The sequence below is a fragment of the Eulemur rufifrons genome, chromosome 6 (genome assembly GCF_041146395.1).
Source record: "Eulemur rufifrons isolate Redbay chromosome 6, OSU_ERuf_1, whole genome shotgun sequence".
In the NCBI taxonomy this organism is placed as follows: Eukaryota; Metazoa; Chordata; class Mammalia; order Primates; family Lemuridae; genus Eulemur; species Eulemur rufifrons.
The window spans coordinates 25316187-25330874 of record NC_090988.1 but is presented as its reverse complement, the minus strand read 5'-3'; the positions used below and the strand labels follow the sequence as shown (position 1 = coordinate 25330874).

At 35.7% G+C, this 14688-nt stretch overlaps 1 protein-coding gene across 1 annotated transcript in view; it reads left to right on the top strand.

Moving 5' to 3' along the window:
• DDX10 (DEAD-box helicase 10) overlaps window positions 1-14688 on the top strand; it is a 251676-nt gene that overhangs the window by 45971 nt on the left and 191017 nt on the right. Inside the window, exons 11-13 of the mRNA XM_069468967.1 lie at window positions 5588-5675; window positions 8961-9049; window positions 11631-12102. Coding sequence (XP_069325068.1) covers window positions 5588-5675; window positions 8961-9049; window positions 11631-12102 — 649 coding nt within the window. The remainder of the gene's footprint in view (window positions 1-5587; window positions 5676-8960; window positions 9050-11630; window positions 12103-14688) is intronic.

Genomic DNA, 14688 nt, shown 5'->3' with positions numbered 1-14688 from the left:
ATTTAACCATAAAGACACATAGACTGAAAGTAAAAGGGTGGAAAAAGATATTCTATGTAAATGGAAACCAATAAGCAAGCAGAAGTAGCTATACTTAGATAAAAAAGATTTTAAATCAAAAACAGGAAAAAGGAAAAGGTAAAGAAGGTCATTATATATTGATAAAAGGGATCAGTTCAGCTAGAGGATATAGAGATCCTAAATATTAATGTATATGTACCCAACATCAGAGCACCCAGATTCACAAAACAAATATGACTAGGCCTAAAAAGATAGCAGCACAATAATGGGAAATTTCAACACCATATTCATACCATTAGATAGATCATCAAGACAGAAAATCAAAACATTGGACTTCAGACCATTTGCTCTGAAGTCCAATTTAATAGATATTTACGGAACATTCGACCCAACAAGTGCAGAATATACATTCTTCTCATCAGAATGTAGAACATTCTACATGATCACATTTTAGGCCACAAAACAAATCTTAAATTTAAAAATTGAAATCATATCAAGTATCTTCTCAGAGCACAGTGGAATAAAGCTGCAACATCAATATGAAGAAGAGCTTCAGAAACTATACAACACATGGAAATTAAATAGCATGCTCCTGACTGATCACTGGGTCAAAGAAGAAATAAAGATGGAAATTAAAAATTTTCGAAATGAATGAAAGCACAACATACCAAAACCCGTGAGACATGGAAAAAGCAGTGCTAAAAGAGAATTTTATAGTGTTAAATGCCTACATCAAAAAAGCAGAAGGATGGTAAATTAACAACCTAAAGCTCTACCTTAAGGAACTAGAAAAACAAGAACAAACTAAACCCAAAGTTAGCAGAAGAAAAGAAATAGAGCAGAACTATTGAAATAGAGAACTAAATGAAATAGACACCATAAAAATAATATAAAGGATCAACAAAATGAAAAGTTGCTTCGTTGAAAAGATAAAACTAATAAACCACTAACAAGGCTAACCAAGAAAAGAAGAGAGAAAATCCAAGTAGAATCAGAAATGGCTATAAATTTTCCTCAGGACTGCTTTAGCTATGTCCCACCGATTTTGATAACTTGTGTTCTCTTTATCATTTAGTTTAAAGAATCTTTTGATTACCATCTTAATTTCCTCCTTGACCCAATAATAGTTCAGCAGAAGGTTGTTTAGTTTCCATGACTTTGTGTAGAGATGAGTGTTTCTGTTGGAGTTGATTTCTAATTTTATTCCACTGTGGTCTGAGAAGATGCATGGTATAATTTCTATTTTTTCTTTTCCATTCTCTTTCTTCCTCTAATATTCTCGTTATATGTGTGTGTATATATATGACACTTTTGATAGTTGTCCCACAGTCCTTGAATGTACTATTCTGTCTTCAGTCAGATTTGAAGGTTTTTATCAAGTTCAGAGATTCTTTTTGAATCCCTGTGTCTAGTTTGGTAATAAGCCTGTTAAAGGCATGCTTCGTTTCTGTTTTCTTGATCTCTACCATTTCTTTCTGGTTCTTTTTCTATCTTTCTGCTTACATTGCCCATCTGTTCTTGCATGCTGTCTATTTTATCTATTAGAATCCTTAGAATATTATTGATATTTTAAATTCGTGGTCTGATAATTCCAGCATCCTTGCCATGTCTGGTTATGATGGTTGCTCTCTCTTCAAATTATGTTTTTTGTCTTTTAGTATGCATTATAATTTTTTTGAGTCAAATATGTTGTACCAGGTAAAGGATCTACTATAAATAGGCTTTTAGTGATATGGTAAGGTGTGAGGGGAATGGGAGAAGTATTCTATAGTCCTATGATTAGGTCTCAGTCTTTTAGTGAGCCTGTGCCTCTGAACTGTGAAGTTTGTAAATGTTTTTCAGTTACTAGCTTCCCCCCACCCCAACTTAAGGGGGAGAAGATGGCAAAAGCTGGGTAGAACTGGGTTGTTTCCCTTTCCCCAGGTCAGTTAGGCTGTGATAAAACACCAGATTTGGCTCTCACTTACAAGGCCTATGCTCAGGAGAAACTAAGAACAGAGTGCTCTGGTGTATTTTAAAATGATTCTTTTTTCCCTTTCCCTAATGGAAGCATGAGGGGTTTTTCACTAATATTTACTGTGAGAACTTGGTTTTAGCTACTGGAGGTAAAATTCACAAATGTGGGGGCCACCCTGTGAATGAGTTCTTATTTTTCAGATTTTCCACACTGAGCCTCCAGCAATTTATCAAGTACATTTCAGGTTTTCCTACCCAGGCACTGGTTCCCCCTGCTGTTTCTGCTCATGAGTCTGTCTAATAACCCGTGACTCCCGGTATTCACCTGTCTTTCCTGTCTTGGGGACTGTGGTTTGTCCTGTGTCCTCACCTCTTTAATGGATTGAAGAAGAGATTCCCCCTACTCCTCAGTCTTTTTAGCTTTTTACTTGTTAAGATGCAGTGGTGACTTCCAAGCTCCTTACATGGGGTACTGGTCTGACTTTTTTTTTTTTTTTCCTGAACTTGTTTTTCTGGAGACAGGATCTTACTCTGTTGCCTAGGCTGCAGTACAGTGGTGTGATCATAGCTCACTGCAGCGTTGAACTCCTGGGCACAAGTGATCCTTATGCCTTAGCCTCCCTGGTAGCTAGGACTACAGGTGGGATGATGCCTGGCTCATGTGAAAGAAAAAAAAAAAAAAATTGTGAGAGATGTGGATCCTGTTTCAGTCTTCTACATGTGGCTATCCAGTTTTCCCAGCACCTTTTATTGAAGAGTAGGGATTCTTTTCCCCCGTGTATGTTTTTGTCTGCGTTGTCAAAGATTAGATGGCTATATGAGGATGGTTTTATATCTGGGTTCTCAGTACTACTGCATTGGTCTATGTCTCTGTTCTTGTGCCAGTACCATGCTGTTTTGGTTACCATAACCTTGTAGTATAGCTCGACGTCTGGTAAATTGATGCCTCACAATTTGTGCTCATGATGGATAACAAACTTAAACCTAAGGCATGAAACCATAAGAATTCTAGAACAAAAATGTAAGGAAAACTCTTACATTGGCCTAGGCAAAGAATTTATGAAGAAGATCCCCAAAGCAATCACAGCATTAACAAAAATAAATAAATGGGGCCCAACCAAATTAAAAAGCTTCTGAACAGCCAAAGAAACTATCACTAGAATGAACAGACAACCTACAAAAAGGGAGAAAATATTTGCATGCTATACATCCAATAAAGGGCTGATAACTAAAATCTATGTAGAACTCAGGAAAAATCGGCAAGAAAAAATAAAATAATCCCATTAAAAAGTGGACAAAGGACATGAACAGAAACTTCCAAAGAAGATAGACTAATGGCCAGCAAACACGAAAAAATGCTGAACATCTCTAATCATCAGGGAAATGCAAATCAGAACCACAATGAAATATCACTTAACTCCAGTGAGAATGGCTTTTGTCAAAAAGTCCCACAACAACAAATGTTGGCATGGATGTTGAGAGACAGCAGCACTCATATACTGCTGGTGGGACTGCAAACTAATATAACTTCTATGGAAAGTAATATGGAGATACCCCAAAGAACTAAAAGTAGAACTACTATTTGATCCTGCAATCCCATTACTGGGCATCTACCCAAAGGAAAAAAAGACATTTTGTAGTAAAGACATTTGCACTTAAATGTTTTTTTTTTTTTGTTTTGTTGAGACAGAGTCTTGCTTTGTTGCCCAGGCTAGAGTGAGTGCCGTGGCGTCAGCCTAGCTCACAGCAACCTCAAACTCCTGGGCTTAAGCGATCCTACTGCCTCAGCCTCCCAAGTAGCTGACTACAGGCATGCGCCACCATGCCCGGCTAATTTTTTTCTATATATATTTTAGTTGGCCAGATAATTTCTTTCTATTTTTAGTAGAGATGAGGTCTCCCTCTTGCTCAGGCTGGTCTCGAACTCCTGACCTCGAGCGATCCACCCGCCTTGGCCTCCCAGAGTGCTAGGATTGCAGGCATGAGCCACCACGCCCGGCCGCACTTAAATGTTTATAGCAGCACAATTCACAATTGGAAAGATGTAGAGACAACCTGAGTGCCCATCAAGACATGAGTGGGTTAGTAAAATGTGGTGTACATATACCATGGAGTACTACTCAACCACAAAAAACAATGATGATCTAGCACCTCTTATATTATCCTGGATGGAACTAGAGCCCATTCTGGTAAGCAAGGTATCACAAGAATGGAAAAACAAGCACCACATATACTCACCATCAAATTGGTACTAATTGATCAACACTTACGTGCACATATGAAGTAACATTCATCGGGTATTGGGCAGGTTGCAGCGGGGAGGGAAGGGATGGGTATATTCACATATTCACACCTGATGCGTGCACTGTACACTGTTTGGGGGATGGGTATGCTTGTAGCTCTAACTCGGGTGGTGCAAGGCAATGTATGTAACCTAAATGTTTGTATCCCTGTAATATTCTGAAATTAAAAAAATTTTGTTTGTAGATATGAGATCTTGCTATGTTGCCTAGGCTGGTTTTGAACTCCTAGCCTCAAGTGATCCTCTTGCCTTGGCCTCCCAAAATGCTAAGATTACAAGTATGAGCCATTGTGCCCAACCTAAAACTTTGTTACACAACTTTTTCAGAAGACCATCAGTGGAGAAAAATAAGGATTGGAAAGGAACATCTAGCTTTAGGAAATATTGACAGTTGAAAAAACTGTACCTCTTGGATACAGTTATTTTTAGTGTTGTTTGTCAATTTCGGAGATTGTGCTCTCCTGTTATGGAGGATATGTCCAATGAGCATGAATGGAATCTATCAGTTTCACTGGTATTGGGGTTTTTGAAACACAGTGGCATGATTTGCCTAAAAAGAATTTGTAGGGTGGTTAGATGGGGAAAAGGAGTGGTTGAGGATGGAGAAGAAACAGCTGGCCATGAGTTGGTAATTGTTGAGGCTGAAAGTTTTATACCTTTTAAACTTATAATCATAAAAGTAAACAACCTCACCACCACTGCCCCTCAGCAACCATGCTTTCCCAGAAAGAAAGTGGTTCAGTCTAAAATCAGGGAAACAAATGGGTTCTCTTTTGTGAAACCTAGACCCTTGTAAGAATTTTTCTTTTCCTGTAGCCTACCTGGTCAGAGTTAAGTAAAATCTTTGTTATGTTATGCCTGATTTCTAAATAGGGAAATCGCTATTGTAGTCATTGGCCACTTATTTATGACTTGAAATTGATTGTATATTTGACTGAAGCAAACACTTATAAAAATGATGTCATATTTCATTTATTCCATTTCATTGATAGTCCGTCTCCCATGGGAGGCTACTTTCTGTCCTTAATAAGAAGTAACCAGTGCTAATTGCAATGTTAATCTAAGTGACTTTCACTCATTCTGCATGGGATGTTTAGAGAAACTGTCTAACATGTTATTTCTTTTCTCATGTAATCATAATATGCAGGAGTCAGACTTACATCTAGTTTAATTTTGGTCTAATCTGGCTCATAGATGAGAAATAATGTTATACATTTAAAAATATTGAGGAAAATAGAGAAATGCCACTTACTATTTTCAGTCTGTAAAATTGAGATATCTTATTTTAATCTTGATCTTTTTATAAAGAATCAATCCAGAAAAACTTATAGATGTTCAGAAAAAATTGGAATCCTTTTTAGCCCAAGATCAAGATTTAAAAGAAAGAGCTCAAAGGGTAAGTCATTTTTGAATTGGATACCTTCTTCATTGGAATGAAATATATAATAAATTTCATTTTCTTTTACTTCTAGGTTGCAAGGTCATGCTTCAGATATTCAAGAAGTATAATTTTCAGATTAAGTCTAGCGTATTCCTTAAAATTCAAAAAAAGTTTCTTTTAGTAACCTGGAAAAATCTCTTATTTATTTTTAGTCTTGTCAGAAATATATGGAAATTTTCCTAAAGGTGATTTTTTTTTAGATATTCAGTGGCCTGATTTCTGATATACTTGATAAAGTTACAAATTTTAATTCTTCAATAAAATTGCTGTAACTCCTGATTGTACTTTCTTGACTATGAGATTAACATCTTTCTATATTAGGTTTAATTTCTAGAAAGCATAGAACTCTTGCTAAATTATCTTTAGGAATAAGATTTTAATCTATAATTATCATTTAACATTCCCAAATTACTTTTCTGGACTTAAAAGTCTTCTTGATTAGCAAATACATAAAGAAGTCACTCTAATTTTATTTTTCTTAAGTGATAAATTATTTAATTGTACACCATGTTTTGAAATGTGTATACATTGTAAAATGCCAAAATGCAGCTAACATAGATATTATCTCATATTTAGTTACTTGTGATGAGAGAAATCAGTTCCAGTTAAACTTAATTTTTTAGTACTTACAGTGCCTAACAATAGATTCTCTGGAAAAGGAAGATGGAAAGCACAAGTAATTTTACAATCTATCCAGTCTGTCTGTTAATAAATATGAGTCCCTATTATGAAGCTATTCATTTTCACTATGCACTTGCTGCCTTATATTGCAGTTACGAGATCTTTGTGTATCCTGTAGCATATCAATGATCTAGAGAGTAAGAATTCAAAGGTTGGATTCTATTTCAGCAGATAGATGATGTGGGAGGAAGAAAATAAGAGATATGGAAAGGTCACCCTAAGTATTATGGATGGAGTAGCCTCAGCAGGTAAACATTCAGTAGTCAGGCTTTTATGTTATGGTTTTGAAACTGGATATTCCCAGCAAAGAATTTTTATTTAAAAGGAAGATCTTATATTTTTTGCTAACTTATTTCATATTTTAGCAAATTATCATTGTTGTGCTTAAAATAACGGGAATGATGAAAGCTAAAACTTGAGTGCTTACTATGAACCAGGCACTTAGTCATGACATGAGTTTTTTACATGACAGTTCTGCATGTGCTGTTATTTAATATTCCTAACAACCTATGAGGTAGGTGGTATTGATTTAATTTTTTTTACAGATGAGTAAATGCTAGCTTGAAAATTAAAAATTATCTAGGGTCATATAGCTATTAAGTGGCCGATGTGAAATTCAAATTTAAGTCTGACTGTCTTGAATTACCGTGTTACATCAGGGGAAATTAATTCCAAAATATGAGAAAACTAAATGGTGAACTATGCAAAACTGGACTTCTATAAGCCCACTTTGCCTGAGAGCCAATGAAAAAGATCTTTGAACAAATTGGTGATTTTCTTGGGGAGGGGTGGGGGAAAGAAAAAAAATTTTTTTTTTTTTTTAAGAGGTGTGGTTTTGCTCTGTGGCCCAGGCAGGACTTTCAGTGGCGCAGTTATAGTTCACTGCGGCCTCCAAGTCCTGAGCTCAGCAGTCCTCCCACATCAGCTTCCGAGTATCTGGGACTACAGGCATGTGCCACCATTACTGGCTAATTTTTAGTTTTTGTAGAGATGGGGTCTTGCTATGTTGCCCAGGCTAGGCTGGTCTTGAACTCCTGGCTTCAAGCAATCCCCCTGCCTTGGCCTCCCAAAGTGCTGTGATTACAGGTGAGACCCACCGTGCCTGGCCAGTTTCTTTTTTCTTAAAATTTTTGGGCACGTAGATATTTGTGTGTATGTTTTGTCCAGCAAACATACTTCAAACTTGGAGTTAAAATCTTCTAGGAGCTTCTGAAGCAATACACACATTTAAAAATAATATTTGAATTCTGGTATGTCGTGACTTTACTGCATGCCTAGGAGGTCATCCAATTACCTGTAAGGAAACATGAAACATTAGAAGGATATGATTTTACTGGTTTTGTGCCTACAACAAATGAGCCTTCCAGAACAAAGATTATAGAATAGTACATTGAAATAAATGATGTGATTTATTGGATGTCACGCATGGTTTAGCAGAAGGGCTAACCGCGTTGCCAGCATCAGCAAGCTATCTAGTTTCATAGAAGTGATTTTTCTAGCTTTTGATTATAATCTGGATAGAACAAAAATGATAAGCAACTGGAGCAATTGCTTGTGGATGATTGTAGGGGAAAAAATTATCCTTGAACTGGTGCCATTCATTGTTTTTCATGCCTATGGAGACAGAAAATGGTTTGGAGATTAGCTGGGCAGAAAGGATTAAGGTAAAGCTAGAGAAAATGTGAAATTTAGGAAATACAGAAACAGGAATTAAATATATTTTCCCAAAATCAATTTAAAAATAAAAACAAAAATTCTTTGATTATGTATCTCGTTATCTGTTTATTTTACAAATTGCCAAAGGATCAGGACTATGTTTATGTTGTGGTTTGTGAAGCATGAAGATAATGGTTTTTTTTTTGTTTTTTTTTTTTAACACAAACAGAAGAAAAGTATTCCAAGTTAATGTGTTATTTGAAATTATTAATATAATAAAAAGGAAAAGCTTTAGCAGTAAACTTTTTCCTGTTACACTTTTATTAAACCTCAGTACAGTAAAATTTCATTTTGTGGAAAAACTTACCCTTTGACCATTATGGTAATAAATATTATTGATAACTAGCATTTATTAGTACTTACTATATTTCAGAAGATATGCTAGGTATTCTACATTCATTTTTCTTATTTCGTTCTCATAACACTCTAAGTAGAAAGTATCTTTCTTAAGAAGTATCTTTTTGGTAGATGAAGAAACTGACATTTAGAGAAACAAATTTGCCAGCTAGTATAAGATATGGAGCTCAGAATAGATCCCAAATCTGTTTTATTCCAAAGCCTGTGTTTTCCCCATGGGACCTTATTTTAACTGAATGGTAGTAACTTCTAGAGTAGCTTTTTGGGAAGGTGATATTCGGAATTGGGTTGGCTTGATGAAACCAAATGCAAGGTCTTTTCTAATGTTACAGTTCTAAAAGGTAGGTTTTTGTGTGTGTGGAATGGAGACATGCTAAACTATATATATATATATATATATATATTACTATTTATCCTATTGGTTAGTTTTCTTTTGGTATAAACTCATTTTCTATTTCTATTGTACTTTTCTACCTCTTATTACAGTGTTTTGTCTCCTACATACGTTCAGTATATCTGATGAAGGATAAAGAAGTATTTGATGTGAGCAAGCTACCTATACCTGAATATGCCCTGTGAGTATTCATAATATGGTTGTAATAGTGAATCCTCAAAGTTAAAGGGAATTTGTTCCAGATATGGTTCTCTGAGAGGCCTAGTTTAAACACTCTGCCTTACCTTAAGATAATCTGTTAACAATCTGCAGAGGAAAAGATTAAATCAACTCCGTGGAAAATTAGTTGATTGTTCAGTTCTTGTCAGGAAGAAGTCTCTTATTTGTAAGTATTAATTCCTTAAAGTGACACTGGCCGTTTCGTATTGTTTGATCTTAAAGGAGATGGAGAGCAACTAATAAGCATTCTTTGAAATCTTTAAATGTCTATGGTCCTCTCTTGTTCTCTGAAATGCTGTCCTGGATAACCAGAGATGTTTTATGCTTTGGATGTGAGTCTGTTTGCTGGTTCTTAGGTTAGGTTGGTTTCCCATATTGCTTATTGCTTGAATATTCCTTCTGTCTTGGTGTTTCTCGTGGGTCCTAACAGTTACCATGGCAAAATGTCCCTGTTTAGTAACTGTTATTATTACTAAATGGAATGATTGGTTTTGTTTTGGTTTAGTATTTGAGAGATTTTTTTACTTTTGACCCATAAAGGAGTGTCTATTCTTCAATGGGCTCCTACATGTGGGAAAGGCATTGAAAAAATCCTATAGCAGCACCCTTGAGATTAATCATACTTTGAATATCAGCATGAAATTTCCCAGTCTGTGGTGAAATGTTTACAAGGCAAGGTCTGTATGTGTGGTCTGCTTTCCAGGAATTTGACTGCCCTTACCTTTAATCGAGTCTAAGAAAAACGTATATCTCAGCAAGCTGCTGTTTTCTATTCTTTGTGAGATTGTATGTTTAATATAAGAGGTAATCTTTCAGTTGTAACATTTTTGAACCCTATAAATTGCTAGATAGCAGTGTAGGGCCACTGACTTTCCATTTAAAGTAACAGATGAAAAACCATGTGCCATGGATAACATATTTGCTTATCTGTTTATGTATCAGTTCCTGGTTTCACCATTTCCGAATATGATCCATGGTTTAGGTTATTAGCTGACTTTTTGCTCTGTGTGAAATTCTGTCCTGGTTTTCTGACTTGACATAGCTGGGATATTAGCAAATAGGAAAGGCACAGGTCTTTAACCCTGTAGGGCCATGTTTAGGGGATATTTTGTTGCAGCAGATTCCAGTAAATTATATCTATTTATAGTTGAAGACTTGCTTTTTGTGATGCTTAGAGAAGGCACAAAGTTGAGCCTAAATTTTAGTGCAGTTGAATTTGGTATTTTTAGTTTTTGTAGATGTGTAATTTCCTTGAGGTATGCGATTTTCTTTAGAAGCCTTTTGTACCTGAAACAGTGCTGTGTATGTAAGATATAATAAAGGTTTTAAAAATTTTACTAAAGAAACATGTTTTGAATACCTAATATGTGCGGGTAATTGTACTGGTTGTTAAAATTGTAGGTGTTTAATGTGTATTGCTGCCTTCAAGGAACTCAGTTTTAGTAGTTGAGAAAGACATAAAAATGTGACACATAAAGAAAAATCCTCTAGATGAATTTGTGATCCTAATCCCTAGCCCCTATTATAGTAATAATGACAGCAAATTCTCAGTAGTTGCCTATATGCCAGATGCTACTTTCCATGCATTATATCCGTCAACTGATTTATTCTTACAAAAACTTTATGAGGTGTAGGTACTCTCATCCCATTTTGCAAATGGGAAAACTCAAATATAGAGAGATTAAATGAGATCACACAGCTAGTAAATGACAGCCAGGATTTGAACCTCAGAAGTCCTATTTCTGAATCCTTGCTTTTCAACACTGTACCTCTCAGTTTCTGTGAATCATGTCATATAGGAAAAGAGCAGTGGATCCATACTATAATGATAGCTGTTTATTAAAGCAGTCCTTTTAAAGATTTCATTTCCAGTCCATTAGTGGGAACTTAGTGAAAGCTGTTAGCTTTGTTCCAAGCTGAGAAACACCTGATCTTAAATTGAATCTTGATCTTAGGTGGAGGAAACAAGATATTTTTTTCTTTTTGGTCTTTGGTTTATAAAAATCCATTTTTATAGCAGTGATTGTGCCATATTCTGCTTCAGAAGGAGAGGTGAGGATGATACTCCAGTTCATCCTGTGCTGAGAACTGTTTTGTCCTTTCATGGTCATGTCTTTTCTGGCTTAGTACTTAACATTTTATGAAGTACTTTCATACAGATAATTGGATCTTTATAACAACTGTGAGATAAGCCTGGCAGGAATTATTATCCCATGTTATGAGGAAGCTGAGAGTGTTGAATTGGAAATTGGCAGGTCTAGTACTTGAACTGTTACCGTGTTTCTGGTCCAGTGCTTTTTATCTTATACTATGTTACTCTCGTAAAGAAAAGCAGCATCTAAAATGTTTTCTGACAGGCGTTCAGTGTATTTTGGCTTGCTTTTTGGGTCATCTATACTGTTAGTATTGAGTTGTATCTTGGAGGAACATTTTCTTTAAAAAATGCTTTAGAAATAGATTTCTGCTCTTGAGAAACTCTTCCATATCATCTACAAACATACTGTCAGTATATTGAGGTAATTATTGTTTTTTCTGTATTTAAGGTCTCTTGGTCTTGCTGTGGCACCACGAGTAAGATTTCTTCAGAAAGTGCAGAAACAACAACTCACCAAAGAATTGGTAATGAGCCAATCCAATAAAGTTATTGAGCCAAGGGCTCCCTCCCTCACCAATGATGAAGTGGAAGAATTTAGAGCCTACTTCAATGAGAAAATGTCCATCCTTCAGAAAGGTGGAAAAAGGCTAGAAGGGACAGAGTACAGACTCGCTAATAGCATTAGTGATGAAGAACAGGAAGAAGAGGAAGAAGATGAAGAAAATGAAGAAACAGAAGAGAAACTGGGAGAAGCAAAGGGGTCTCAAACTCAGTCTGTTCCTAACACTGAGGCACAGAAGATTGAGGAAGTTCCTATGCAGTTCTTGGATAGAGATGAGGAGGAAGAAGATGCTGATTTCTTTAAAGTGAAGCGTCACAATGTGTTTGGGTTGGACCTTAAAGAGAATAAAGCATTACAGGTAAGTTTACTTCTAATGTAGGGTGTTCTGTCATGTCATCTTACCATGTGCTTGTTGTTGCCTTTTGGGAACTTGGGGAAAATAAGAACTAAGAGAAATTTAGAATGACTTTCTTTGCAGAGAACTTTTCCTCTTTGCTCCCATATTTAAACATAGAATAAGTGCCAGAGAATTCTTATATTGTTCATAACTTTGGGAACTCTAAGAGGTTGACAGCTTTAATCTTAGTTACTGTTTTTCTATTGCTCTGTTTTAAAAGTTGCCAGTCATTATAACAAAGGAAAGTGATGAGGTTTCATGGTTGATGGTGTGAGGATCTTTCCTCGTGATTCTTAAGATACTACTTTCTGATTGATTAAATTTTAAGGAATGGTTGTACTTAATTTAAATCTTTCTAAACATGAGTTTTACTCTTAATGAGCCATTTGCTTTTGGGAACCAAGCCAATATCTTAAATAGAACTAAGCATGTCTTTTAAAGTCCACTTATGAAGGTTTATTAAAAGTTTTCATGTAGATCCTTTGTTTCTCTATAGCCACCTGCTAGGAGGAACAAAAGAGATAATCCAGCTAAAGCACCTATTTTCTGGGATCCTTGTAGGTGCAGAGTAAATGTTTGTCTTTTTCCTCCCTTATTCCCCTTCCTACTTAGTATGCCTTAATTGTTGTTCATCTTTTAAAGAGAATTGAATAAAAAATGAAGGCTGATTCTTACCCTTTATACAATGTTTAATAAAATTCCAAGGCTCACAGCAGGAAATACATAATAGATTTTGAACCATGAAACTTGGAAAGGTGCTTACGTAACTAAAGACAAACAAAAAACCCAGCAAACCTGTTTACTGAGCACTTAATATGCATTATGTGTTAGGCATTTTCTAAACGTTGTCTCATTTGGTCCTTCAAATAACCTATGAGGTAGGAACTACTATATCTCATACAGGTGAGGGGGGAAGAGCTGGCACAGAGACAATATAATACTGTAGTAAAGTATACGACTAGAAAAGAGTAGAGTTGGAATTTGAACCTAGGTATTGTGACTTTAATATTTTTGTGCTCTTGGGCCAGTAATCATGGACTGTCTCATCCTGCTTTACATCAGAACATTTTAAGTCTGCAGTTGAAACTCACTTTCAGTGAAGTAAGAACAAGAAGATTTTGTTTTAAGTCAATGTATTAACTATATTTTGTAAACCATTTTCTAAGAAACATGAATATAGTTAAAGTAACTAGAGTTAAGATTATGAAAAACATATAATTTTGTAAGTGTGAGTTCACATAAGTAGGGCATATGTCTTAAATATTTATTAACTCATCTGCCATTTGAGAAAATTATATTGCAAAACAAGGTTTAACTTTCTAAAATAGATTACTTTAGATAACTATATAGTAAAACTTTTTAGAGTATACAATTTGAGTTTTGACAAATGTAAGCTGTTGTGTGATCACCACCACAGTCAAGAAAAAAACAGTGACTGGGCACAATGGCTCACTCCTGTAATTCTAGCACTTAAAGAAGCTCAGGTGGGAAGATTCCTTGAGGCCAGGAGTTTGAGATCAGCCCGAGCAACATAGGAAGACCCCATCTCTGCAAAAAACAGAAAAAATTAGCTGGGGCATGGTGGCTTGTACATGTAGTCCCAGCTGCATGGGAGGCTGAGGTAGAAGGATTGCTTGAGACCAGGAGTTTGAGGCTGCAGTAAGCTGTGATGGCACCACTGCTCTCCAGCCCTGGCAACAGAGAGAGTTCCTGTCTCCCAAAAAAAAAAAAAAAAAAAAGTGCCATCACTCTAAAACATTCCCTCATCCCCCTTGCAATCAATTTCTTCCCCCTACATTCAACCTCTGGTAATCACTGATCCGATTTCTATCCCTATAGATTTCCATTTTTCATGAATGACATATAAATGGAATAATACAATATTGTAGCTTCTTTCACTTAATACTGGATTTATCAGTTGTTTCTTTTCATTTCTGGGTATATCTGTACTCATTCTACAGATATACCACAGTTTTTTTTGTTTGTTTGTTTGTTTATTTAATAGGCATTGGTTGTGTCCAGTTTTTGGTGATTATGAGAAAAGCCACCATAAACATTTACATATGAGGTTTTGTGTAGATAATTTTCTCATTTCTTGGGGGCATATATCTAGGGGTTGGGTTGCTGGGACATATGTTAAGCGTATGTTTAACTTTGAAAAACTCCAGTTGTTTGCTAAGTCAACTCTTCCAGTTTGTGTTCCTCACAGGAGTAGATGGAAGTTCCAGTTGCATCACACCTTGCCAGCATGTGGTACTGTCAGTCATCTTAACTTACGCCATTCTAGTAGATATGTAGTGATATCTTACTGAAGTTTTAATTTGCATTAAAATGACTGAACATCTTTTCATGTGCTTATTTGTTATCCATGTATTGTCTTTGGAATGTCTATTCAAGTCTTTTGCCTCTCTCCCTAAAATTGTGTTGCTCACCTTACTGAGTTTTAAGATTTTTTAAAAATGTTATACCTACATATCTTTTATGAGATGTATTTTGCTAATATTTTCTCTCAATCTATGGCTTGTTTTCACTTATGTGTCTTGTAAA